The following is a 27,344-nucleotide window of genomic DNA, read 5'->3' as shown; positions in this document are numbered from 1 at the left end:
ATTCTAATACAAAGGAACTGTAGCACACTACAACTGTAAGCGGCAATTGTTTTGGAAAACACTTCCATATTTTAAGTCTACAATTTCTAATGCATGACATACAAGTTATAACAGAAATCATGCAGAGCTAAAAAAAAAAATTGTGCAGCGAAGAACCTCTCAGTTGTCTTCTAAGATTTGTGGCATTGCTCCTGAACTTTTCGCTCATCCATCCTAAGCTCCAAAAATGCATCGTAACATGCCATTGCCTCCTCCCCACAACCACAATGTGTCGAAATAAAAATTCATCATCGCACCGTCTCCCACTCAACACATTCTGTTGCAGGGCCTCAAAACTGGAGCTCCATGCTTCCCGCAGTCTCCTCGGCCCCCTTGGGGCTAGATCACAACTTCGTATTGCCCAACCACTACTACCTCGTCTTCTCCAACTTTGGATTCATAGTATAGGCAAATATAAATTAATTACGTCTTACGTACAACACACAACTCTGCTGGTGTCCCGCTTCTTTCTTGTAACACCCAGATTTGTATTAAAACAGGGTATACATATATAGTCCGACTGACCGTGAACAATATCACAATAATATTATGATAAACATTAAGTTCTGACCAAAATCTCTACCGGAAAATTCAACCCATCTTCTCAGTCTTTAAATGCTGCGACAGCTGCAATTTCAACATCCCCCCCCCAATCCATTCTTATTTCTGATTAGCAGCATTTGAGGTTTTACCTCCGGTTAAAACACACGGATACCCGGGACTCTGCAGCTGATTGACAGGCGAGAGTCGCGCGTGCGCAGTGAACCGTCTCCTGCACCCGGAGAAATGGCGGGAAATTAGAGCAGCGGAAACGGACAAAAAAATATAAAATATTTTTTAAAAGTTAGCAAAATAATCGTGGCTTCTAACTACACCACTCGAAATAAAAAAGGTAAAACCCACAAGAAACAAGCCGCTATTGCGGAGTTTATTTTTTTAAAATCTAGTAGCTGATATTAGGAAAATATTGACTTTTTTTTTTAAAAAAAGGAAAAGATTTCTATAAAGTGGCGCAGAAAAAAAATCAATGAAACGTCTTCTTCCTTAGAGGAAACAGCCGCGGCCGGTTTGTCGGGAAGTGCTCCCGAGTTTAGCCTCTCCTAGTCCCGGCTTCTAAGCCGCCGATTCCGGCTCGAAGTGCGGCCTAGTCAGGGGGGGAAAAGCCCGAGTCCCGGCCGACTCTTAAGCTGACCCCGGAACCGAGGTACATTCTCCTCGCAAACCATCAAACAAGCTCCTCTTTAAATAAAAAGGGGGAGGCTTAAGAGTTTAGACTCAAGTTAGTTTATTTATTTATCCACCCCCCCCCCCCCCCCACTCCTCCTCCTCCCCATCACTCGCTCCCGTTCGGCTCTTTGTTCGAGGCGCGGAGCTGGGCCGCGGATCAAGAGCAAAAACATCAACAATAAAACCCACAGAAACCGGAGAAAAAAAAAATAAAACAGATATGTGAATAAAATAAAATAAAAAGCTGAGGTAAAACGGCTGAATTAAAGCCTCCAATTCGTCTTTACCCCCGTCCTCTTAACGCGCAGGAACCGAGAGGGCAAAAAAAAAATCGAACCCGGGGCTCAGGCCCGAAATCAAGAATAATTAAAACTTAATAACCGGCTCCTGCCGAATTACTTCTCCTTAAAACAAAACCATTTAAAAGGGAGCGAGAAGAGTCGGCTCTTCGGGCCCGGCTTCTTCGTTCAGGCCTCAGAACATTTTTATTTTAAAGAGAAAAAAAGTTGTACTCCAACAACCCCCCCCCTCTCCCTTTAAAGTTTAAAACGTTCAAGAATTTTCTTTTCAAATAAACTTTTCAAAAGAAACAAAAAAATACTTTGAGAAACCTCTTCATAATTTTAAGAAGGAGACGCCGGTAAGTTTTAATCATTTATTTTGTTTCTGTTAAGGATAAAATGGGTTGAGATATAAAGTTCCCCCCACCCCACACACACACCGCCCGCTCCGCCAAAGCCCCGGGCTTTCTTACTATTTTTTCCTTGGTCTCCTCGGGCTCGTTGACGGTCTGCAGAGTGGGTTTGCCCATCTTCTTGCCGGGATTCTCCAGCTCCAGCTCCTCTTCATCGCTGAAGTCTCTTTCTCTTTTCCTTCCACCTTTCATTTTCTTTTTGTCCACCTTCTTACGAGGCATCTTGTCTCAAAACAACAAACAAAAAAAGAAATCCCCAATTTTTAGTAGAAAATCGTTTTGAGTCTTTCGAGCAAAATTAACTCTTTTTTTTCCCCTACCCAGGTGGTTAAATATCCACCAACTTGATTGAAAGTCACTGAATTATAATGTTTTTTTGTGCTCCTTTTTTTCTGCCGGGTTTTTAAACCCTCACATTTGTCTCCTTTCTTCCCCTTTTTTCCCTCAGACTCTGCCTTTTTATTGATCTGAACAATAGATCTCTGTGTCTGAAAAAAAAACCACGTGGACCCGCCTCACATCTGTCTGTCTGTCTCTTTTATATGTATTTATATATATATATATATATATAATATATATTCTAAATAATTAAAGCATCAAACTTCCGCCTTTTCCTCCCTCCTCAAAGCCTGCACCAAAGTGCGTTGCTAATTTTTTTCTTTGCCCCGTTCTCAGATCAACTTTAAGTACCTGGATTCGTTTAATTGGGAAGAAATGATGTGTCGTTGCAAATGTGTTATGGGGGAGGGAGGTTGGGTTATTTTCTGTAGGTTTTTTTTATTCCAGCCCACCCGCCGTTAGGTTAAAATGTAAATCTGCCCCTGAGTCTGTGACATGATGTGACAGCCCTCTATTCACAATCAGTCATAGACACTGAACTCAAGAAGGAAAACTAGCTTTTACAAAAAAAATCCCTGAAAACTCCTCAGACATTGACATCTGCTGGCAGGGGGAAGGCCCTTTAAACTCAGTTTTCATAGTTTTTAGATGGTTAATTTCTGGTTAACCTTTATTACTTTTATTTCCATAGAAAGGACAGATTTTTTTATGTTTTAATAGGATTCTAGTTCAAATGGGATGGGATATTAGTGTGCACCGCAAAATTGGAATGGGCACGGGTTTGAGGGAAACGGACGCAGTTTAGGTTCCAGTCTGCTGAGTTTACAATCTGAGCTGCTGAGTGGAGCGAATATTGGGTGGGAGAGTCACACTTGGACGGTCCTTGGCATTTATGTAGCACCTTTAACATAAAAACTCTCCAAGGCACTTCACAGATAGGCGTAAGGAAAATGGATGCTGAACCAAGGAAGAGATTAGAAGAGACCAAGGTTTGGTCAAAGGAATGGGTTTTGAGAAGGCTTTTAAAGGAGAGATGGGTGGTGAAGAGTTTTAAGGAGGGAATTCCAGAGTAGGACGCAGGTGGTTGAAGGCTTTGCCATCAATTTGGGACAATGGGGCAGGGGTTCACAAAGGTCAGAGTTAGAGGAATGAAGTGTTTGGGGAATAGAGCTGAAGATGATCACACTGATCAAGTCAAGTTCTACACAGTTTGTTTTCTTGGAGCCAACTTGCCTACCTCCTGTGTAGTTACCAGTTGGTCATTAGCTAACTGATAAGCAGGATTTGAGCTCTCAGTGGCCAAACAGATACCATGAATTCTTCTTATGTGGCATTATAAACAGCACAACTCACAAAAAAAGTGTCAATATGTTGCTACCATCCTCTTAACCGCAACAGAGACACATACTATATCCCAGTGGTTTCACCAGTTAGATTTTCAGCAGCCACTGCTTGCCTCTCTGTAACCTATTTGTGGTAGACATTTAACCCTGGATATAAGTCTTCACTAGTAGGATATGGTTTTGGGTGTTCTACAAGTGTATTATGGCTTTGCACCTTGAAGGTATTGATTGGAAGATACAAGGGATGTGTGTCCCAATTTTTAATTAATTTCAGTACCTACTGTGAATGCAACTTTAGCCTGGATAAAGTCTTTCAGGACCATGCTGAAATGGTTCAAAGGGTGCATTGGTCTTATCTTTTTGCAATGATGGCCAAAGCCCCAATGAATGTTACGTTTGTGGCATATAAGACACGATCAGAACTCCAGCATACAACTGGATGGATGTCCTTCAGTTAGCCCCCTCCCCCTCATTGTGTGAGCTCCAACACCAAGTTGTGAGGGGAATTTGTTGCAAAAGGTATAGTAGGGCGAGAGGCTCTGAATCACATCAAACTAGTTGAACATGCTGGATGGGGAGTCACCTTACAGCAGATATGTCTACCAAAGCTGCTCACATGAGAACCCAGTGATGGGAGTAAGCCTAATATGTGGCATTTGACATGGACATCAAGAACAGTAAAGTGGCTGGCATGTTGGAGCTCTTCATATTGGGCCAATCTCCATGTTGAAGGCATATGTCCATCATCTAGCTGTTGAGGAAATTCTGAGATTCAGAGTGATGGCTATTGGAAGGTGTTATCTGGAGGCCAAGTATATGAACGTGTGCAGTATCTTGGCACACCAATGATCAACAGACCATGTCTTAGTATTTAAAAAAATGATTTCCTCTGCACCAGTTGCCCACCGAATAAAGGGGTTGAAATTCCTTCTGTCAATAATTTTAGCAAAAAAAAAATCCCACTTTTTTGCTAAAATTATTGATGGGATGAATTTCATCCTCAAAGTTTTCACTTCCCTCTGCTGTAATTTTTCTATGTTTTGCTTCTTATTTTGCTCTTTCCAGTTCTCTCATCTTTCCTATATCTCTCATACATTTGCTTTCATCTTTTCAGTCTAACAGTAATTTCTCTCTATTTATATTTGTTTCCTTCCTGCTTTTTCCAAGCTTTATATTTGTCTCTTGTTGCGGTGTTTCCCTCACCCCTCGGCTCCTTATTAATGCTTTTTTCTGATCGCAAGCTTTCATGTGAGCAGTTAAGGCTCAATTTTTTCTGGTCTTGCTGTGAGCCACACACACACCATGGAGAAAAGCCAGAGCTCCCTTCCAGAGGACTTTCTACATTGCACTGATTGTCAATCAAAACATCTGGCTTCACCGCTAAAAAAGAACTGTGCCTCCACTGTATTGTGCGAAAAGTTAGAGAATCAATTTGGATAGCAATAGCAATCTCCAGCAGCCTTTGGCTGACAGGTTAAACTCTTTCATATTATTGCTCTGACTGAAACTATTTGCATAATACAGGCACAGTTTTATTTCCATTTTTCTCCCCTTCACTTCTAACTCAAGGTTCGTTCTGTTTCTTACCCCCTGGCAGCAGTCCAAAACCTTGCCCAAGGGGCCATTCTTCATCTGTGAGGCTACACGGTGAATTACTGACTGTTTTACCGTGGATTAGCCCAGTTTTGCTCTCGCTCGATGTCCAAACACACACAGTTTCCAGCATTGAACCATTGGATGCTGCTCAAAATGGAAAGGCCAGCTGATTTTCTTACTCCCTGCCACTGATGCCAATTGTGGTGCCTCACTTGCCACCTTGACCATATCAACTTATTCAGCTAGACCAAGGCTGAACTTTGGGATCTTATGATCAGTAAATAGTTGCATATTGCAGGCCAGGTCCTAAGTGTGCTACTTTCCCCTCTCTATGTTCGAATGCTGCAACTGGTCTCTGTGTGAACCAGCCACAGATTGAATCCCAGTACATTGCGCAGCATAGACCGACTGTTAGAGTTTGACTGGGGGCATGTGGGAAGTACCATTGTTATGATATTGTATCATGACATCAAAAGAAGGATCATGCTGCCACCGGAACAGCACAGTTACTGGGCCCAGAAAGGCCAATGACAGTTAGGCCCAGTACAGAATGGAGCTTTCTGGCCACCTGCCTTAAAAAACCGAAGCCTGGTGAATTTACCATGCTGTTGTTGGTGGCTGCAGGAGACCACGCATTGGGAGTCAGCGGCACAAGACCAAAATAGCAGCTTGCTAATATTATTCCAGGGGGTGCATTTATTTAGCATGTGTGGTGATTTTCAGGAGAGGAAGAGTAATGGGAGGGAAAAATTGGAGGTGAACAAATTGAGGAAGGAAAATTTTGTAATATGTGTATATTATTATGGTAACTATACAAAAGGATTTTACTTTGGATACCGAAGTACTGTATATAAGTGCTTTTATGTTTCTCTTTGGCACCTGCCTTTATGGCACACTTCTTTGTAGCCATATCAAAATAAACCTTCTGAAATTTTTTTAGACTGATGATGAGGAAGGCTTGTTTTTCAGGGTGATTTCCTGGCAGCCATTAGTCTTATGGAGCTAATAAATGAGCTTCTGCAGTGACATTCAACAATGGCGTCATCATTCATCAATTTCTTATTATCTTCGTAGCAACATGTCACCTTGCATCATGATAATCCCTAACTCTGCGTAGGCAATTTGGCTAAGATGTCATGGTCAGCCCTGCGAATACATAGCATATTGGGCCCTCAAGGTGTAGCCAGTTTACAGGTAGACCAGCTGCACCGTAGAAATAAAGCCAGGATAGCAGCTCAGTTAGCTTGCTGTTTCTCGAGACCCAGGCTATGATGTAAAAGCAGCTTATGAAACTAAACCTGCTGATCTTTGAATTGGAGACACAGAAGTCTATTTGTAAAATAACCTTACTTGTGTGCACAAGCGAGCAAAATTAGCGTTTGGAATAGACGTGATGTATGCAGCTCTCTCTTTAAGTGCAGTGTTGATAACACTTGACGCATGGTTCCAAACTGATTTACAATCAGCAAAAGAGATGTGAAAAATAGCCTTGGGTGAGGTACTGGAGGGCTACCATTGGCTTTGGAATCATATTCCACCAGCAAGAATCAGCGCCTTCAGGAGAAGTGGGAAGAAAACTGGAATCAAAAAAAATGTGGAATTCTTTCTGTCCTTCTTTCCCCCCCTCCCCACTACTCTCCGTCTCTGCCAATAAATCTCTCGTTCTTGATTGAGGTTAATTATGTACAGTTCTGACAGATTTTCACAGAAATTAATAATTTAGAAATATGGTTTAAAACCTGTCGAACAGATTATTCTGTGCTTGGAAATAATAATACAATGAAATTTGGTCAAATTCACAGATAACCTGTGGAATTCTCTATCACAGAATGCAGTGGAGGCCAAGTCATTAGATGTATTCAAGAAGGAGATAGATATATTTCTTAATGCTAAAGGGATCAAGGGATATGGGGAAAAAGCGGAAACAGGGTACTGAGTTAGACGATCAGCCATGATCATTTTGAATGGCGGAGCAGGCCCAAAGGGCCGAATGGCCTACTCTTGCTCCTATTTTCTATGTATCTATAATACTAACCATGGGAGGGGTCAATATAGTAAGTTGAAGCAGTCAAGATTTACTGTAGGATCTAGACAACATTTGCAAGTGGGCAGAACTATGGGAGATATGGGAACTCAATGCAGACAGGTACAAAGTGTTACATAGAATTCCATTGAATTTCACAGCCATTCAGCTGGTGTTTATGCTCCACATAAGCTTCCTCCCTATCCCTTACTTCGTTTCAACCTATCCTTCTATTCCTTTCTCTCTCATATACTTATCTAGCTTTGCCTCAAATGCATCTATGCTATTCACCTCAACCACTTCATATGGAAGCGAGTTCCACATTCCCACCACTCTGAGTAATGAAGTTACATATTGGAAGAAGAAATTGGAGACATACTTAATGGATGGAGTTCTGATGAACTGTCTACATCTGAAATATTAACCTGTCTTTCTCTCTATAGATGCTGATGGATCTGATCTGTATTTTGCGTTCTTCTGTTTTTATTTCAGATTTACAGGATTTGCAGGGTTTTTTTCTTATTTGTACTGAAATCAATGGTGTTGAACTAGCTGTGGGAGAGACTGAAAGAGATCAGGGAGTGAGTGGACTCAACATTGACCTTGTCACTTGGACTCTTCAGGAGGTGTGAGAGAAAACTTTATGGGATTATAAATGGAAGAGAAAGGGTTTATCCTAAACACTACTTCAAGTTAAACAATCAACTGCAGGAAGTGGGGACACAATATAAACCAGTAAAAGGTAGGTTCAGGAATGATGTCAGAAAGTATTTCTTTATATAGTTGGGGATTGGCGTTAATATATTACCATGAATTGAGGATTGGTTAACGGACAGAAAACAGAGTAAGAATAAACGGGTCATTTTTGGATTGGCAAGCTGTAACTAACTGAGTGCCACAGGGATCAGTGCTTGGGCCTCTGCTATTTACAATCTATATTAGTGACTTAGATGAAGGGACCGAGTGTAATGTATCCAAGTTTGCTGACGATACAAAGCTAGAAAGTAAGCTGTGAGGAGGACGCAAAGAGTCTGCAAAGGGATAGCAACAGGTTAAGTGAGTGGGCAAGAAGGTGGCAGATGGAGTATAATATGGGGAAATGTGAGGTTATTCACTTCGGTAGGAAAAATAGAAAAACAGAATATTTTTTAAATGGTGAGAAACTATTAAATTTTGGAGTTCAGAGAGATTTGTGTGTCCTTGTACACGGAACACAGAAAGTTAACATGCAGGTATAGCAAGCAATTAGCAAGGCAAATGGTATGTTCGCCTTTATTGTTAGGGGTTTGGAGTACAAGAGTAAGGAAGTCTTACTGCAATTTTACAGGGCTTTGGTGAGACCACACCTGGAGTACTGTGTGCAGTTTTGGTCTCCTTTTTTAAGGAAGGATATACTTGCCTTAGAGGCGTTGCAATGAAGGTTCACTAGATTGATTCCGGGATGAGGGTTGTCCAATGAAGAAAGATTGAGTAGAATGGGCCTATACTCTCTGGAGTTTAGAAGAATGAGAGGTGATGTCATTGAAACATATAAGATTATGAGGGGGCTTAACAGGGTAGATGCTGAGAGGATGTTTCCCCTGGCTGGAGAGTCTAGAACTCGGGAACATAGTCTCAGGATAAGGGGTCAGACATTTAGGACTGAGATAAGGAGGAATTTATTCACTGAGGGTAATGAATATTTGGAATTCTCTATCCCAGAGGGCTGTGGATGCTCAGTTGTTGAGTATATTAAAGATTGAGATTGATAGATTTTTGGATTCTAGGGGAATCAAGGGATATGGGGATTGGGCAGGAAAGTGGAGTTGAGGTTGAAGATCAGCCATGGTCTTATTGAATAGCGGAGCAGGCTCGAGGGACTGTATGGCCTACTCCTGCTCCTATTTCTTATGTTCTTATATAAAGAGTGACCGATATTTGGAATCGTAAGGTAGTTGAGACAAAAACTCAAAAGAAAGATGCTGTGATGGGGGAATCACAGGTTTCTATTGAAGAAGGAACTAGGTGCGCTGAATGACCTCCCTTATCTGTACTTAATTATATTCTGTACAGTTTCAGCATTTATTTTGCAGCTAGGTGGCGTACACCCATTTCAAATGGTTTAGCATTGCATGAGGACTAAATATACTAAGACTATTGAAGCAATAACTCTGGAGGTAGGATTGTATATTATATGCATCAGACTGGATCTCTAATTAACTATTAAAAATAACTTGATAATATTGCAGATTCTATGTCAAAAAAATTGTTGATGTTGTCTTTCATTCAGTTTGCCAAGAGCATTGTGACTTCTGGAAATTCAACTAACTCACACACTCCAGTAATATAACATCTTCACTTTCATGGTTTACTATATTATTTGAAGCGTATATGGTGTACACTCATCATCTAAAATTAATTGAGATGCTACCGCCAACTAATTTGAGTGAGATGCCAGGCATCTGAATCCAGTTTTGTGGAGGGGGGAGACTTGGAGGAGGTGGTGGATGCAGTTGCCTCTCCGCAGAGACCGGACACGGATTTGTAAGTCAGTTGAGCCTGTCTCAACGGCTGAAGGCATGGAGGTGCCTGCTGGTGCAGCATCACGGGGGCACGATGACCTTGGGCTCCATCAACAGCAACATGGAGAACGTTGCTAGTCCGACCTCAGAGTCTGCAGCATTGCACAGGCGATGCTACAGCCGCAAGAGCCAATCCAGCAGTTGACTGTTGTTTTGGATACGCGGCCTCAAAATGGGGTCGGTAGCCTTACTGCCCCATTAACACTGGTGATTTGGCAGGCATCATTTTAAAAGGGGCTTACCTCTGAGTGTCGAAAGTGCCCACCTGTTTCAGGCGATAGGCCCCTTTTATTATGGAAATTGGGGTCATAGGAAGTAAATAAGACCCTGATTGCCATTTTTGGTAGGAACTGGTCAAAGCTTGCTCCACAGAATCATAGAATGATACAACACAGGAGGAGGCCATTCGACCCATCGTGCCTGTGCTGGCTCATTGGAGGAGCTATCCAATTAGTCCCATTCCTCTCCCCTTTCCCCAAAGCCCTGAAAGTTTTTCCCCTTAAAGTATTTATCCAATTCCCTTTTGAAAGTTACTATTGAATCTGCTTTCACCACCCTCGCAGGCAGTGCATTCCAGATCTTAACAACTCATTGCATAAAAAAAAATTCTCCTCCTTTCGCCTCTGGTTCTTTTGCCAATTACCTTAAATCTGTGTCCTCTGGTTACCAACCCTTCTGCGGCTGGAAACAGTTTCTCCTTATTTACTCTTATCAAGACCCTTCATGACTTTGAACACCTCTGTTAAATCTCCCCTTAACCATCTCTGCTCTAAGGAGAACAACCCCAGCTTCTCTAGTCTCTCCACGTAACTGAAGTCTTGTATCCCTGACACCATTCTAGTAAATCTCCTCTGCACCCTCTCTAAGGCTTTGACATCCTTCCTAAAGTGTGGTGCCCAGAATTGAACACAATGCTCCAGCTGGGGTCTAACCAGTGATTCATAAAGGTTTAGCATAATTTCCGTGCTTTTGTACACTATGCCTCTGTATATAAAGCCAAGGATCGTATATACTTTTTTAACAGCCGTCTCAACTTGTCCTGGTACTTTAAAAGATTTGTGTCAGTACACCCCCCAAGTCTCTCTGTTCCTGCACCCCCTTTAAAATTGTACCATTTAGTTTATATTGCCTATCCTCAGTCTTCCTACCAAAATGCATCACATCACACTTCTCTGTGTTAAATTTCATCTGCCATGTGTCTGCCCATTTCACCAGTCTGTCTATGTCTACCTGAAGTCTGTTACTATCCTCCTCACTGTTTACTACATTTCCAATTTCCTTGTCATCTGCAGAATTTGAAATTATGCCCTATATACCCAAGTCCAGGTCATTAATATATCAAAAAGACCAGTGGTCGTAATGCCAACTCCTGGGGGACACCACTGTATACTTCCCTCCAGTCTGAAAAACAGTTGTTCACCTATACATCTGCCTTCTGTCTCTTAGATAACTTCGTATCCATGCTGCCGCTGCCCCTTTAATCCCACGGGCTTCAATTTTGCTAATGTCTATTATGTGGTACTTTATCAATTGCCTTTTGAAAGTCCATATACTCAACATCAACTGCATTACCTTTATCAACCCTCTCCGTTACTTCATCAAAGAAGTGCTCCATGGGGGATGGAAAAGAAGAGGCCCAGCAAAGGTAAGTCTTGAATTATTTTTGTGGTCTTCGATGGAGCAGGAGTGTACCTCCAGGGCCCCCAAAAATAATCTGGGCCGCTGCCTCCCACCCTCTGCGACTTACCTTCTTGGCGGCAGCTCCAGCCTGTTTTCCTGTGCCAAACTGTGGATGGCTGTGTTGGGAAGCCTGTTTGGCACCCTGTGGCTCACCTGCCGAATGTAAATGAGGTCGGAGCTTCAAAATCACCGGGGCTATTTTGCCATATGATAATAGAAAAATGTTTGAAAATTATAACAGTTTAAATGTTTTAAAGGAAAGTTCTGTTTGTCATTAACAATTTGCATGTTAACATTTTTGTAATAAAACATTATTTGAATTTGAAGAGATCAGTGTCTGGGGGTCGTTTTCTGGTTGCAACTTCTGTGGGTAGGGGGCTTATTGGGTGATAGCCTTAGCCACGAGTCGCGCTGTGGCAGCCCTGCCCTCTCGAACGTATGGCCCCTGTGGATCTGCCATGTCCCTTTACTCCGGCTGCCATAGTGCAGATTCTTCTGCCTGTATGTCGAGGTCCAGACCTTCAGTCATAACAAAACTTGCATTTGTATAGCGCCTTTAATGTAGTAAAATGTCATGGTGACGACAATCCATGCCACTTTCTCTGGAGAGTACTGAAGTATGCCCCCAGACCTGTCCAAGTGCCTGAAGCAGCTCTTTAGCACCCCGCCGGTTTTCTCGATGACCTGCCTGGTGGACACATGCATTTGGTTGTATCACTCCTTTGCCTCGGTTTGTGGGATGGGGAAGGGAGTCATCAACCACGGCAGCAACCATCAACTAAACCTTGTCACCGATTATCCATCCTTCCACCGGTTCCCCATTCCCCGAGCATACGTAATATTACTGAAGTGCACACAATGAAAGCATTGTGACATGGAACCCGCGTGTCAACATGCAGAATGTGCAGCTGGGCGTCGCAGACTATCTGCACGTTGAGGGAGTGGAAGTCCTTTCTGTTCATGTAGCTTTGCGGGTTCTGAAGAGGAGGCTTCAGTGTCACAATTGCTCCAAGCTCTCTGGGGAAGCCAGCAATTCTATCGAAGCTTAGTGCCCTCTGTCTTTGCTCCACTGCAGACATTGCAAATTTAATGAACTCCGCAGCCCTACGGGACACCTGTCGAATGCTGTCCCTCATTGCCCCTTGACTAATCCTGCGCAGGTTCCACGTGGATGCCTGGAAGGATCCAGACCTGTAAAAGTTGAGGGCTGTGGTCACCTACATTTCCACTGTTGTGGCTCTGCAGCATGTGGACCGATGCTTCAAGTCACCTTAGAGGAAGTCACACAGTCGGCCGATGGCATACTTTGTGAAGCACAAACTGTGCACTGTCATCTCCTCAGACATCTCCGGGAATGTCAGTCGAGACCTGTACACTCTCTGGGCAGGCTACCTGCGAATGGGTTGTAGCCTCCTCCTGTGGTACTTCACTCTTTGTGCCTCCGGTATGTAGTTTTCTCACTCCTCTTCCCTCCATACAGCCATAAAATGAGCCATCTCTCTTAATTTTTTCAAGAATAGCCTGAATAAGAAAAACAGAAAGAACTTGCTATAATAAAGCATGTATCACGACCTCAGGACGTCCCAAAGCGCTTCACAGCCAATTAAGTACTTTTTGAAGTGTAGTCACTGTTGTAATGTAAATGGTTCCCAGCAGCAGCAAGAGATGATATTGGATTCAATTCTCTCTTGGTCAACTGATCTGCGCTTGCTTCAGGTGACCACTGGTGCCTGTGTGTTTGAAAATCTGGATGCAGATCTCCCCACCGTCCTGAACAAGTGTAATTGGACGATATTCATATTTTGAGAGCTGGGCGCGTGGCCCATTTTGTGAGTGGAGACTCGATCGGACGCAGGGTTTAATGGATGGACGTGAAAGATCTGGACTAATTGGGTGTATTGAATGTTTGTGCATAACTTGTGCGCAAAATTCCGCCATCTTTTAAGCCAAGGAATCTGTTCACACCCAGGTTGCGTATCTGTCTATCTGGGCGCAAATGCAGGGGAAACTCCAGGCCACCGTGTTTCATTTTTACTCCCGGCCATGTGACGTTTATTCCGAGCAGCAGGCAGGTGGGGAGTATTTCCTGAAGTGTTATACTAGTCCAATTCAAAACCAGAAAAAGCAAAACAAAAGTAGAGCTGGAAATTCAGGTTTTCTTATTAACTTGCCCCAGGCAAAATTATCCTGAGTCACAAGGCAAGAAACTGCAGATGCTGGAAATCTGAAAAACAGAAAATGCTGGAAACACTCACCGGTTTCGATGAAGGGTCCACACCTGAGATGCTAACTCATCTGTTCTCTTCACTGATGTTGCCTGACATACTGAGTGTTTCCAGCACTTTTTGTTTCTAAGTGACAGAAGACTTGATACACTGGGAGAATGTGAGAACTTTGTGGTGCTCAAATGACAATAGTGGCTTTTACTAAAGGTCTCAAGTGCTGGGAAAGTTGACATAAGAAAACAAACACTCCAAGCAGGCCTCCCTTCATGACTGACTATACAGTGGAATTGAACCATACAGGCCAGGAAGGTGCCAGGTTCAGTCCCTGGTTTTTCTGAGTTAGTTGATCTCAGCTAGGGTGGTGGTATGAGCGTTCAACCTGACCTCCTGGGTTAGAAAGGAAAATAATTAGCCAGAGTTCCCACTCTTGAATGCATGTGGACAATATAGGGCTTTGATGTGATGCCTACATAGTTGAATATCCTGTCATCAATCACTGTCTAGGCTTAAATATGGGTAGCTACTTGGATAAGGTACTGGATGGCAGCCATTGCCTGTGAAAGCGTACCCCAGCATGAGTCCATGCTATCAGAATGGGAGGGAATCAATGGGAACACTCCTTCTACCACCTTGGCTGAGATTAGCTAACTTGGCACAGAGCAGGGATTGAAACTGGGATCTTCCAAAGCTCATTTCTACACTTTATGATGTATTTAACCTGAATGTCATTGGGAGAGTTGGATCTGTTTTCTATCTTGTGCTAGGGTCACTGATGAGGTCTTGTGTTCAATCACGCTGTTGCCCTTGGCGATAATGCTTCAAGATGCTATGCTGCTGTGAATATTACTTACCTAGTTAATGTTACATAGTGAACTGCATTGGTAATACAATTATGGACCTAAAACCCAACTGATGGTTTTTTTATTGCTTATCTATGTTCTTATTATGAGAGTTACCAACAATGCTGATGAACCCACAAGTGAAAGCAGCTGTAAGATTTCAGACTGTGCCCATTACTGAAGTTACTGAGTGACACAGGAGTCAGTGGAAATACTAAGCAACTTGTATTGTCCAGCAAGGCTTAATGTGATATCAGCGGAGTGTTGCAGCATTGAGGTGACATATGGATTGATTGCACCAGTTTCTAAGGTCTTGAAAAGGAATCATGTAAGGAATCTGTGTAGTCACTATGTAGGTTGTAAGAATGTGTTGTGTCGGTTGAATGGCTACACATTGTTTTCTGAGAGAGAGACTCAATGGGGTACAACAACATTCAACATTATTTCAGTTAAAGGAGCTTTATGCCTTTACTTATTAATTATACACTAGTAGATTTCCTGTGACACAGTTGTGTTCCTTTCTTCCCCTCCTCCCCTTCCCTCCCCCACTCTGTTCTCAGCTTCCTGGGTCGGAGCCCTGGTGAAATAAATAAATAATGTTAGGAGTTCATTCAGCCCAACATTCTATTTATTCATTTTGGCAGGGGTGAAATGAGGCTGAACAAACTGACAATTTTATGCAGTTGCACAGCTCTGCACGCTGGGGAGCGGAGCAGAGGCAGGGCTGAGGCCTGGCCTTTGGTCTAGATAGAGTACAAGGCAAGGTTGGGCCCGAGCTGGGAAAGGGAGCACAGGTAAAGCCCAGGAACTGAAGTGCTGGGGGTGAGTAGAGGCTGGATATAGTACGGTGGCACATACTTGGAAAAAATGGCGGTTGGAAATCTTTTTGGTAGCCACCCTGTACACTTCAATTGGTTGGAATCTGTGTCACGTCTTAGCAGATGGCTGGACTCTGTCACACCTTGTACCCTATTGTTGACAGTCTTGTCAATAAAAGATGCTGGACTAATGAAATTCGAGAAAACTGACAGGATCACGATGTGACAGACAAAGTTAAATAGCTAGATAGAATATGAATGTTTTTGTTTGTGTGGTTCGAGTGTCTCTAATTCAGTGGGGTCTGCCTCCCTCTGGGTCAGCTGCATGGTGAGCCTGCCATATCTGTTAACCCCTACATGTTGCTGGAAGAAACTGGGGCTACAGGTGGGCAAGAACAATCTTCCGCAGTGTGAACACCTGATAATATTGAAAGTGGCAGCTCTCATGGTAACAAGAACACAAGTAAGGTTGTAATATTTTTTAAATTGACACATCACTGGTGATAGAATTGCATCATGTTGAAGGAATCTGTCAGTAGATACCACAGTGGGATCATTGTGATGCTGAACATGTGGACCTCAGATGGCTTTTACTGCCCTCTGTGTCCTAGAGAGATGGCTCTTTGTCCTGCATCTATAAAAAGTGGCTGTCTGGGTAAGGTAGCGGAGGGTGGCTAGCACTTGTGGAGCTGGACCTGAGCAAAGAGTCAGCACCTTTAGGAGGGAAGGGGAGAAAATGAACAAGCACTATACAGGACATAGGAGGCAGAAAGAGCTATCTGAGGTTCACAATGTTCAGCATCACAATGACCCATTGTGGTATATATTGAAAGAATCCTTAAACATGCTGCAATGCTCAGTCACTGAGAATACAAAGACACTGATGGGGAGAATTTATGATGCTTTCTTACATTTAAGGCTGGGTAAAATAAACAGAATGTGTGAAGGTGTTCTCCTGACTAGAGTTGCCAACTCTGGTTGGATATTTTCCTGGACGTTTCACCACCTCCAACCGCCCCACCCAGTCAAACAGCCTTTTGCCCCATCTCCATTATTTTTACAACTAATAAACAAAAGTGTTCAAAGAAAATGAAAAAACACAATTTTTTTTTAAACGCCCCTATGATTTTTCTCCTGAGTTGCTTGCAGCAGTGTCCAGGAGATGAATCCTTAATTCCTGGAGACGCCAGGACAATACGGGGGGTTGGCAGCCCTAGACCCCGACTGAAACCTTAAGAAGTCTAGGAGAAAAGTACCGACGGTCTGGATTTGGCTCAAACTCAACATAAATTGTAACTCAGGGCCTCCGATACTGTACACAAATTCACAAGCAGTTGAAATCTGACACCAGCCTGAAAGAAATAGATTATTTTGTTGCACAGGAATTTCGTATTCAAGCCTTTAAAAAAAATGGAGCAAACCTAAAAAATTCCACATCAATCCTAAAAGAATATCCGAGATTCTGAAAACTTTACAATGAATGCACAGTACATATCTATACTGATAGTCCTGTTATCCTTTCAAGATACACAGACTGCTTTCAGGCAATGGAAAGAGTCTAAAAGCTTTTAAAATTCCTTTGTTTGGTCCAAAACAGATTTGTAAGGGATATCGGAGAAGGTAATGGCACCAAGCGTTGATGTGGACAGTCTGCAAGCGAGAATACAGTCAGTGCAAATGAAAATAAAGCTGCTTACTCAAGCGTCTATTGTTCTGGCCAACTCTACATAGTTCTGAGGGATGCCTTCAACAGCGCGTTGCACAGGAAAGCAGAACAGCCAGTGATATTACTGCTTCAGTGTGCTACAGCTGAGAGGCTGGAAAATGAAAATCAAAGCACGAAAGGATAGAATGGTGCCTAGGTCAGTAATGCCAAAATAGTTTCTATGCAGTTGTCTCAACTTTTGTCTGGGGTGGTGGGGGAGGGGGGGGGGGGTGCTAAGAACTTAATTGTATTTATCAATGTAAAGAATGGAGCACTTTTCCACTTCTCACATCCAGTTCCAGCATCAAGCATTCCCTGGTCACATGCAGCACCATTTAGATATAGCATAAAGCTCCCTCTACATTGGTCCAACAATTTGCCTTTACTCCAACTATATAAGAGCATTCATTACTGCAACAGGGTGAGACTTCCATTTTCCATATCAACCGTTACTGTGGCCTCGGTGCCAAATTACAGCAGTGTTGCGCTGTGGACCGGGTAGAGAATGTTCAAAATACTTTTTGTTTAGGTCTCTTACAACTGACAGATTGGAAACTCATAGGCATTTGGAATGGAACTATAAAGAATAGACCTGTTTTCCTTTCACTAGTTGTATCATATCGATTCTGTAACTCGTGGTATAATTGTATTATATCCAGTTTGTCCCCTGTACTATGTTGTATCTAATCTTCCACAAATTATGTTGTGTCTGTGTTCTGTCTACTGTTTTCTCCTGTTCGTTTATACTCTGTTCCTTGTGTTGTGTCTGTTAGCTGGCTTTCTGCAGGGACCCACTGTAAACAAGCTAGAACATGCTACTAAACTAGAATGTAACAGCTGAGCTCAGTTGGATTAAACTGTTCCCATACAAATACAGTGCCTAAAATGGTCAGAATAAATTACTGCATCTCGGAGTAGGAGGTTTGGGGAGTGGGGAGATGCCACTTCTTCCTAGTCAAAGACCATTTTTTTTCTTTTCAACACAAAAACAATCATTCCCTGCTCTATCCACTAAAAAATACTGACACATTCAGTTTGAGAATATGGAACTCATTAATGGTATCTAATATTACTGAACCTACAATTCAGACACACTTTCTCACCAGGGTTTCCAACACAACCTCTTCAATCCTAAATCTGCAGTTCACCTGCCATGAATTAATGATCCAAAATGTAACATTTCCCTGAGCAGCTAAGTTGTATAATGGCAAAAACTCTTCAGCTCTTCCGCTCACTGCTCCCATGCCCTATATGACTGTAAACTAAGTGACACTTTTAAATAAATATTACTTGGGATGGATTTAGATTAATTGGCAGTCAACAAAAGAATCTTACTGGTACAACACTGCCAAGCCACTAAAAGAGATAATAAAGTTCCTGACTTACAGACCCCCTTCCCCATACTCCTATGCCTGAGCAACAAGAGAACAAGAAGCCCTAACCTGGCAACAGGCACATATACCTACTATGTAGACACTTGAGAGCAAGGGTTGACACTGCTCTCAGATTGTGCCTTCGCCTCCCTGCTTTCCTGCAACCTCCATCTTGTATTCCAGTAGGAGGACTTCATGACTCGCTGCATGTGTACCATTGCCACATCAAACTACCCATTTTCTGGTGCCAGCAAAGCCGTTCACAACCATTGGCTGGCAAGAGTATGCACGCTGATTGGTCCAGGAAAGGGATAGTCATGATGCTGTTGGTGACGAGCCTCAGTTCTCCAACAAAAATTTCCTGGGTGTGATACCAGGTGCACTTCAAACCCTGTGTCGTCATTTTTGTGTCACTTTTACAGGTATGGGGTAGGCTTTTTTTTGCCAATTTTTGCCCCTTGTTTCCTCTCATGAAGGCATTGACTACTTGCTGGGATACAGTTCCACAGGCACTGATTGTCCCCTGGTACCTTGGCTGAGTGCCCATTTTTTATGTGATTATTGGCAGGCCTTTGACTGTGGGAGGCATCACAGCCAAGTCTGATCCTGTCCACACCAATGTTCACACACTTTCTGCTAGGGGTCACTGCATAGTGAGCAAGAATGGGAACCACCCTGGCTGTTTTTTTCAGTTCTCCCCAGCCATACTGTAATAGTTCAAACTTAGAGTTGCTGGTCTGTGTGGATTTACGACCTGAGCCATTAAGGAAACTCAAGTATGGGTGGTTGTAAAATGGGATTGACATTTAAGATTCATGAACTTATTAGCAACTGCTTACAAGTTTCTGAAGAGTGTAGAACTTGGGAGATTTAACAATCTTACCACTAGTAGCTCATTGAAACTTGTACCAATTAAAGAAAGCTTCACAGCCAATGACGTACTTTTGAAGTGTAGTCAATGTTGTGATGTAGGCAGCCAATTTGCGCACAGCAATCTCCCACAAACAGCAATGAGATAAATAAACAGACAATCTGTTTTTGGTTGTCTCAGTTGAGGGATAAACGTTGCCCAGGAAACCAGGAGGATTCCTCTGCTCTTCTTCAAATTCTGCCATGGGATCTTTTACGTTCACGTGAGAGGGCAGATGAGGTCTTGGTTTCACACCTCAACCATAAGGTATTAAAACATAATTAATATTTAATACCTATTTTTCACTGTTCCTTTTCTTGAATATATTAGTTTGAAATATAAGTGTAGATGGTTTCATCAGGTTATTGAACCGAAGAGTGCACGGGATCTAAACTAATACTATTGACACAGTTTTTAACCCTGATGGACTTTAATGGGTTTTGACCATTTACCAAATGTTTAACTGTTGGGCTTATGGATTCACTCCAGGCAGTTCCTCCAAAAGTGCCCAGTACAGTTTCTACATTTTGCCAAGTCCAAGATCAGAAAATGGATAGGGGCAGGGTCTAGAATCATGGCTTAAGTCTTGATGTTCGATTTGCTTCTAGTAAAAGTTCATCTTAAATTTAACAGTCTTTTAATAGCTAACACTTCCACATCATGCGACAAAGTAGCAAGTGAAAAAATTAAAACTAGAGTTTTGTTTTTCTGATTTATGTCTTCGGGGATTTACAGACTCATGAAAAAAAAGAGCATCAGGTCCAAAAGCCAGGTGGGTGGTGACCCCAACAGTATTAATGTTTACAGATGGTTATTTTTAAATAACAGAGATAGAAATAGTTCTGTAACTTTGATTTTTAAAAGGGCCTGAAATGTTGACACTGTCTCTTAAGGGGATTTTTCATCCAACTAAAGTTACTTTTCTAAATTACAAAATTTGCTTTTTTCTGATATTTAAAATATATTCCTTGCTCTTCCAGTTTCCCCCCTTCTCTCCTATCTATAAAGTGATGACTCCTGTAATGCCAACCTCCAGTACCTCATCCAAGCGGCCATTTTTCATGCAACAGGATATCCGACCTTCACAACTGAACCTGATCTCACCTGCGTTCCAGAAACTTGAACCTTCCAGCAGGGGTCACTAAATAGCCGGAACCCTATCTCCTAAAATGGAACATCTGGCATCTGTTCACTTCCTGCTCATGATGGGGGGGTGGGGGGAGCTGGTTGTGGTTGCTCGCCACGTGTGAAAATCACAGTCACAAACCACATCCTATTGCTCTGTGGCACAGCATTTTGGAACTTCAATGAGCTCTTCATTATGTTTGAATTGTCCTCTTCAGGGCAAATTCTGCATCAGAAAATTATTTTAATAAAAAAAAATATGTTTCCCGATGTTAGACAGTGAGATCCTCTGATACTTCCCTGGCTGTGTTTTGGAACAGCCTAGGTGTTCTGGAAGGGAACATCAACAGCAACTGGATATCGGTGCCGAAGGTTGACAAGGAGAGGCACACGCATCTTGTGTGTCGTCACAAAAGAGACATCTGCTGCACCAGATTTGGAAACGGCTGCCAAACAAAAGGCGATCTGTATCCAATGTCAGTATGCACTCAGTGATGGATTTATGGACGGACTGAAGTTCCTAAATCTCCATTATCTAAACAAAACTTGAAAGGGAAGTTGGGCATGTTGAGATATAAACAAGCATGGAAACTGGAAAGGAATTTGAAAATAAGTCCTGAGAATTAGGAAACATTATTCATAAGTTTGTCATTTTTTTCTTATTTGTTTTTTCTGCCCTAACAATCCTCTTCCCCCCTCATCTCCTGATGCTACTGAGTTGTACTGGGATACAGTTCCACAGATGCCAGGCGCCCTCTGGTACCTTGGCCAAGTGGCAATTCTTCATGTGCAACTCTAGACTTTTAATATTGGCATGCTATTTGACCATGTGGGGCATCGTGGGAACTTGATCCTGCCCTGATTTGAGATTTATGCAAGTGCATTTTACAGAAGGAGATCACTGAAAAATGGTCAGCAGCAATAACTCTGGCTCTCTTTCGTTATTCTCCATCATAGTCCAGCAGCACTACAGCAGTAGCCTCCTTTAATGACTCAGTTTTGCATTAGGCAGTGCAGTTACCAGCTGACCTGTTGGAAGACGTCACTTACTGTAAATGTAGAATAATTATATTTTTCTTCTGAAAGTATTATATAAAGGACAAGGGGCACCTCTTAAATATGCAAAACATCAGGAAATGGCTGAAAGGAGGTCACACAATAACAGCAGCAACAAGAAAATGGGATGAATGGTGGAGATTCAATGAGTTCCCAATCTCAGTCTTAGCACGAAAGAGAACTGTCGAACGGACTGCAGGCTTTTCTCCAGAGGAATAAAGGACAGAAAAAATACAAGGTGAGCAGCTTTGTCTCATTGCCGCCCCTTTTCCGGAGAGAAATTTCAGAGCAGCATTAATGTCGTCCAGTTCTCTTGACCCAGGATGGTGCGTGTGAGGAGGGATGACAAAAAGAGGGAGGTGAGAAAATAAAACAAAATGGCATTAAGTTTATATATGTAAAATTGAAAGTTATTTTGTTATGATTGAATTTAATGATATTTAAACAGTATTTTGTGATTTGGCAGAATAAATATTTAAACCAAAAGAGGTAAGATAAACTTCTGTTATTGGAAAGCAGCACTGAATAAAATAGTACATATATCATTGCATTTCTCAGTGCCAAAAAGCATAAAATAGAGTATTTATAAAGACTAAAATGATGCAGGTATCATGTTAAAAAAAGTAACTTACAACAAAATTAGCACTTTAAAGGGGTGGGCCAAAACCTCTCTTTTACTGAAGAACTCCATAATTGATAACCCACTGATAAAATTATGGAATATGTAACTTTGAAATGTATGAATTTCATGTCACATTGGCTGTGTAACTTGACTTTGTTGTTCCAGCAGGTACCTATGGTATGTGAATGGTAGTTTAACAGTGTCAATTTCAGTGAAAGTACTAGAGACAGTTTGATAGAAAATTTCAAGAAACGCCCATTACAACCTATATTTGCCAGAAGGACTTTATAACTCTTTCATCTATGGGGCTTGTGAATTATGAATCTTTTTACAGCTGTGAAATAAGCCCAGTAATTTGCCATGAACCAGTATGTACCCAAAATATTCTTTCAATTTACTTAAAAATGTACCACTTTAATTTGGCGTACAATTTCTGACGGTATTCATAGGGGGCGAAAAACGAGGAATCACTGCTCCTGGAGAGATACGGGGCAAATTATTCTCTACAGTTTCATAAAGACGGCATGCACTGGTGTTATTGTTGAGTTACCTGATCTCAGTCGGTCAGCAATTGGGCACATTTGGACTTAGTGTGCCACTGGACTGAGGAAAGGAAAATTTAGCCAGGGCTCCTGTTCTGGCTCCAGTGACTCCTGCTAGAGAGAGTGTATGCATGTAGATGAAATGTGGACTATAATATTACGGGGGCTACAGAATTCAGGATAGCTGGTCTCAATTTCTAAAGGGTAAAACCAGTAAGGATCTGCTCTCAGCATAGAAGGAGTGCAGATTGGACAATCCGACTTTAGTGTTAGATCCTATCTTTGACACATGGCTTCACCATGGAGCCTCTGAATATCCCCTTACATTCTTTGCAGTATTCAGACTTGAACAACAATCTAGCTTAACACGGGCTTTCTTTATATACAACTCTGTAACAATGAGTTGGTATAGCTGGGTAACTCAGCTTTCATTGGCTGATCAATTCATTTACTCTCTACACATCTCATTACAGTTACTGCACCATTATTAGAAAATACGATTGGCTCAGCTGTGATGCCCTCCATGATCGAGTGACCTGCTGACACATGTCTAGACTAACACATGAGGAATGTCTACTTTGAACAAGGCACTGGAGTGGTGTTGGTGCCCATGCAAGAATCAGCATATCCAGAAGAGGAGAGGGCCTTAATCAGGGCTACCTGGGAAGCAAGTGCCTCTTTAAGTTATTTTCTACTAACCAAAAAAAAATCTTTGAATCATCCTCGTTTTTGTGCTGACTCCAATAACAACATCTGATTTTTTCGCCTACGTCCCTCCTTCCCAACTCAGTTCCATAAAATTCCTGTTTGAAGCCATCATTCCACAATATATTTATGGTATTTTAACATATTAAACTTGGACGAAGACACCCGTGTCCTTGCCAAGCTAGCACTAGGAATTACAGATCCTTGCCAACCTAAAACTTAAGGTATGACTGTCATCTTGATTAAATTTATTTAAGACAATATCTCATGACAAAAAGCAGAATAATTATTGCAGAGGATGGACTTTTGTGGCGCAATACTTTCAACACACTAATTTATACTTTTGTTGCAGGCGTAAAATTCACAATGAGGCACTCTGGATCAAGAAATACAAGGGGGAAAAATCAGTAAAACTGTTTCAAAGGCGCTCAGCAGAAAATCCAACAAATCGACGTCTGAGAGAGTTTGCTTTTATGGACTGGGGAGTCTTTAATGTAAGAATCTAAGGACTTTGTATGGTTGGAGAGGATGTAGTTGGACCCTTTAGATAGGTTCCTGAATGAACTTTTCTCTAAACTTGTTGCAATTATTACTTTTCCACAAATAAAGCAATTATATATGTATTTATTAGTGGGAGGGATTTTGAATGGATAATGAACTTTATCATAGAATTATAGAATCTTACAGCGCATAAGGAGGCTATTTGGCCCGTCGTGCATGTGCCAGCTCTTAGAAAGAGCTATCTACTTAGTCCCACTTTTCAGTTTTATGGAAATATATCAGCTCCATAATAAATGTAAGCGATCTGTGGCTTGTTCAGAGTGGCGTTAGCATGTTAACACCTGAAGCACTAAAGTCTCAGTTAACTCGGAGGTAATACCATTTGTGTGATGGTAATTCAAATATGGCACAAATTGACTCTTTTGATGGTTCAGTTGATAAAGGCGTTGTCCAGCATGTAATTGAGCCATACAGAAATGTCTGATCCGAGTCTGTGCTGAGTTAGTGGATCTCAAATTGGGTAACAGTTAAGGTTCTGTAATTTGCTTCAACAGCCTTGGGTTATGGAGGGGAAAAATTATCCAGGTTTCCCACTCCTTATCACTAACCAGTGACTCCTGCTGGAAAGTATGTATGAGATTTTAATTGGGAGTAGGATTCGAGTGGGTAAGGGGCGGGCCGAGCGCCAAATGTGCTCGACGTTGGTAGCATGAGGCCCATCAGCTGCCCACCCAAAACTAGTGGAATGCGGCAACTGACTGATGGGCGGGAGCAGTAGTTTGGGTTTGCAGCAGATGCTGGCTGGCAGCAAAGGAAAGCTCACTGGCAAGAAGATAAGTTGTTGGGAGGGGGTTTTCAGAGAGTCTTGCCCAAAGGAAGGGGGAGGCAGCCCGGGGAACGGGAGGCCTAATCTTTCCTTATGGCTTCGCTACGCAGGCCAGTGTTAAAATTGCAGTCGAGCCAGTTTCCGTCCTCTGCATATTTAAAGAAGGATCCAGTTGGCTTTGGGCAGGAGTCCCTTCCATCTGCTCAGGAGAACAGATTAAAATTCAAGACGGCGGGATTCAGGCAGGATGTTGGCACATAAGTCACCTGGTCGAATTTCACTGCCCACCTGCCCAGTTTCCGGCAGGCAGATAGGGTTAAAATTGGCCCTATGGTTTGATGTTGATTGAGGACATCTTTGGCCCCGGGTGTCAGCTAACCTCAACAATCACTGTAGACTTAAACATGAAAAATGTCCACCTGGGTGAGGTTTCGGAGGATTGCCAGTGCCCATGGAATTGTACGTAGTAAAGAGTCAGTGCCTTTAGAAGAAGAGGGGAGAAAAGTGGGAGGAAAAACAGAACAGTGAGGTCAAACTCTTAAAATTCTGTTTCTGCCTCTCTCTTTTTACTCAGTTACGTTCCAAGTGTTTTCCTTCAATCTCCAGCTTGATTTTCTTTTGTTTGCCTCTGACCAGATGTGTAAATCTAACAAGTGTAATCCATTTTGTTGGCAATCTACACATTCCATATTTGAATCATGTGGTCGTCTCATATTATAAGGGTAACAGAAATTGGCACGTTGTTAAAAAAAAGTACATGTGAAAATGATTATAGGCAATTAAATGTTAAATGAATATGGACCAACACAATGCAGCGCATGGAAATAGACTCTACCTGGTTTGATTTTTTTATCTGTAATCTGTGTTTATTGGACTGTTCATCAGGAAATGGTTCAGAGTAGCGTGTCTTGTATTCATACTTCAGTGCAGTACTGAGGGAGTGCTGCACTGTCGGAGGTGCTGTCTTTCGGATCATACGTTAAACCGAGGCCCCATCTACCCTCTCAGGTGGCTGTAAAAGATCCCATGGCACTATTCAAAGAAGAGCAGGGGAGTTCTCCCTGGTGTCCGGCCAATATTTATCCTTCAACCAACACCACTACAAAACAGATGATCTAGTCATTTCTCATTGCTGTTTGTGGAACTTTGCTGTGCGCAAATTGGCTGCCACGTTTCCTACATTACAACAGTGACTGCACGTCAAAAGTACCTCATTGGCTGTAAAGCACTTTGCAACATCCTGAGGTCGTGCAGGGCACTATATAAATGCAAGTCTTTCTTTTCTTTTTTTTACTCCACCTTTGTTGTTGTTGTCCAGGAAATAATGATTTTGGTAGCTGCTTGTTTCTTTGCTAAACTATTAGCATTTCCAGATCGGCATGTTGGAGACACACTGAGATTCCAATGGACATGCAATGGTGTTTTTCATGCACAAAGAACCCCTACTTAAAAGGAAAATTACAACTTATCAGCAAAACAATAATACACCTCGTAAGAAATTCAGGTTTCGGACTGATTGAGCTGTGGTGCTGTGTACAATACCTTTATACTGCAGGAGGGGTCATGAAATCCTTCCCCAGTGTGGAGGGAAAGTCTGTGCAAACCTACAATGTGAATGTGGCAGGCTGAGGGCTCATTCCTCCCTCAGCCAAAACAAAATGTTGGACTTAATGGTAAATGGCGTTGGAGGCAGTCATTTAGCACCTCACCAAGTGTTGTTCTCTGCCTCCAGCGGCATATATACTGCTTCATTTATAGTGCAGCATATCACACGAAGGAAAAAAGTGGCGTTTTGCAGCCTTACTACATATGGCAATCAGGCCAGTCAAAAAAAATTTAAATAACAGATAAGAAAGCTCAATATGTGCTTGCATACGAAATGCCATGTTGGACTATTACAACAACCCTACTAGCATTCAATAGAAGTCGTACCCTGTAAGAACACCTAAGCGGTGGGACTGGTTTGATGGATTGCAATGATCTTTCCCAATGACTCTCAGGCATAAGTTGATGAATTTTGACTGAGACCACACATGTGCACACACAACTGTACTGACCACACAGCCAAGTGACTTCACACTGAAACTCCTATATATGGACGTTGGTGGGTGAGATTGGACTTATTTAGTCTGTATGGGTGAGATGGTAACTCAGAAGTCATAGGTGTCATAATGGGTCTTATCATCCACTGATATGTGAGAATATCCAACAGCCTGATATAGTCATACTCACAGAATCAGACCTTTAAGCCAACATCCCAGACTCCTCCATCACCATCCCTGGGTATATCCTGTCCCACCGGCAGGACAGACCCACCAGAGGTGGCAGCACAGTGGTATGCACTCAGGAGGGAGCGGTCTTGGGAGTCCTCAACATTGACTCCGGACTCCATGAAATCTTATGGCATCAGGTCAAATATGGGCAAGGAAACCTCCTGCTGATTACCACCAACTGCCTTCCCTCAGCTAATGAATCAGTACTCCTCCATGTTGAGCACCACTTGGAGGAAGCACTGAGGGTAGCAAGGGCACAGAATGTAGTCTGGGTGGGGGAACTTCAATGTCCATCACCAAGAGTGGCTCAGGAGCACTACTA

General features: G+C 42.3%; 1 protein-coding gene and 1 long non-coding RNA gene across 4 annotated transcripts in view; one reads left to right on the top strand and one right to left on the bottom strand.

Moving 5' to 3' along the window:
• The window catches only part of rcc2 (regulator of chromosome condensation 2), a 36,545-nt gene extending 33,743 nt beyond the window's left edge, over positions 1-2,802 (bottom strand). Inside the window, exons 1-2 of one of the 3 annotated variants that reach the window (XM_067970607.1) lie at positions 2,651-2,802; positions 2,021-2,187 (exon numbers count right to left, since the gene is read on the bottom strand). In XM_067970607.1, the coding sequence (XP_067826708.1) occupies positions 2,021-2,182 (162 nt within the window). In that variant the 5' untranslated portion in view covers positions 2,183-2,187; positions 2,651-2,802. Of the gene's footprint in view, positions 1-2,020; positions 2,503-2,650 lie in introns of those variants that run through there. The other 2 variants (XM_067970608.1, XM_067970606.1) reach the window with 2 other exon arrangements.
• Positions 785-25,545, top strand: LOC137301162 (uncharacterized). The gene is made up of 5 exons (XR_010958236.1): positions 785-931; positions 16,982-17,246; positions 21,584-21,791; positions 23,191-23,646; positions 23,775-25,545. It is a non-coding gene; the product is annotated as an uncharacterized lncRNA (long non-coding RNA).
• The last annotated feature ends 1,799 nt before the right edge of the window (positions 25,546-27,344 follow it).

Source organism: Heptranchias perlo, chromosome 32 (assembly GCF_035084215.1).
Source record: "Heptranchias perlo isolate sHepPer1 chromosome 32, sHepPer1.hap1, whole genome shotgun sequence".
In the NCBI taxonomy this organism is placed as follows: domain Eukaryota; kingdom Metazoa; phylum Chordata; class Chondrichthyes; order Hexanchiformes; family Hexanchidae; genus Heptranchias; species Heptranchias perlo.
This window is presented reverse-complemented; position numbering and strand designations above follow the sequence as displayed.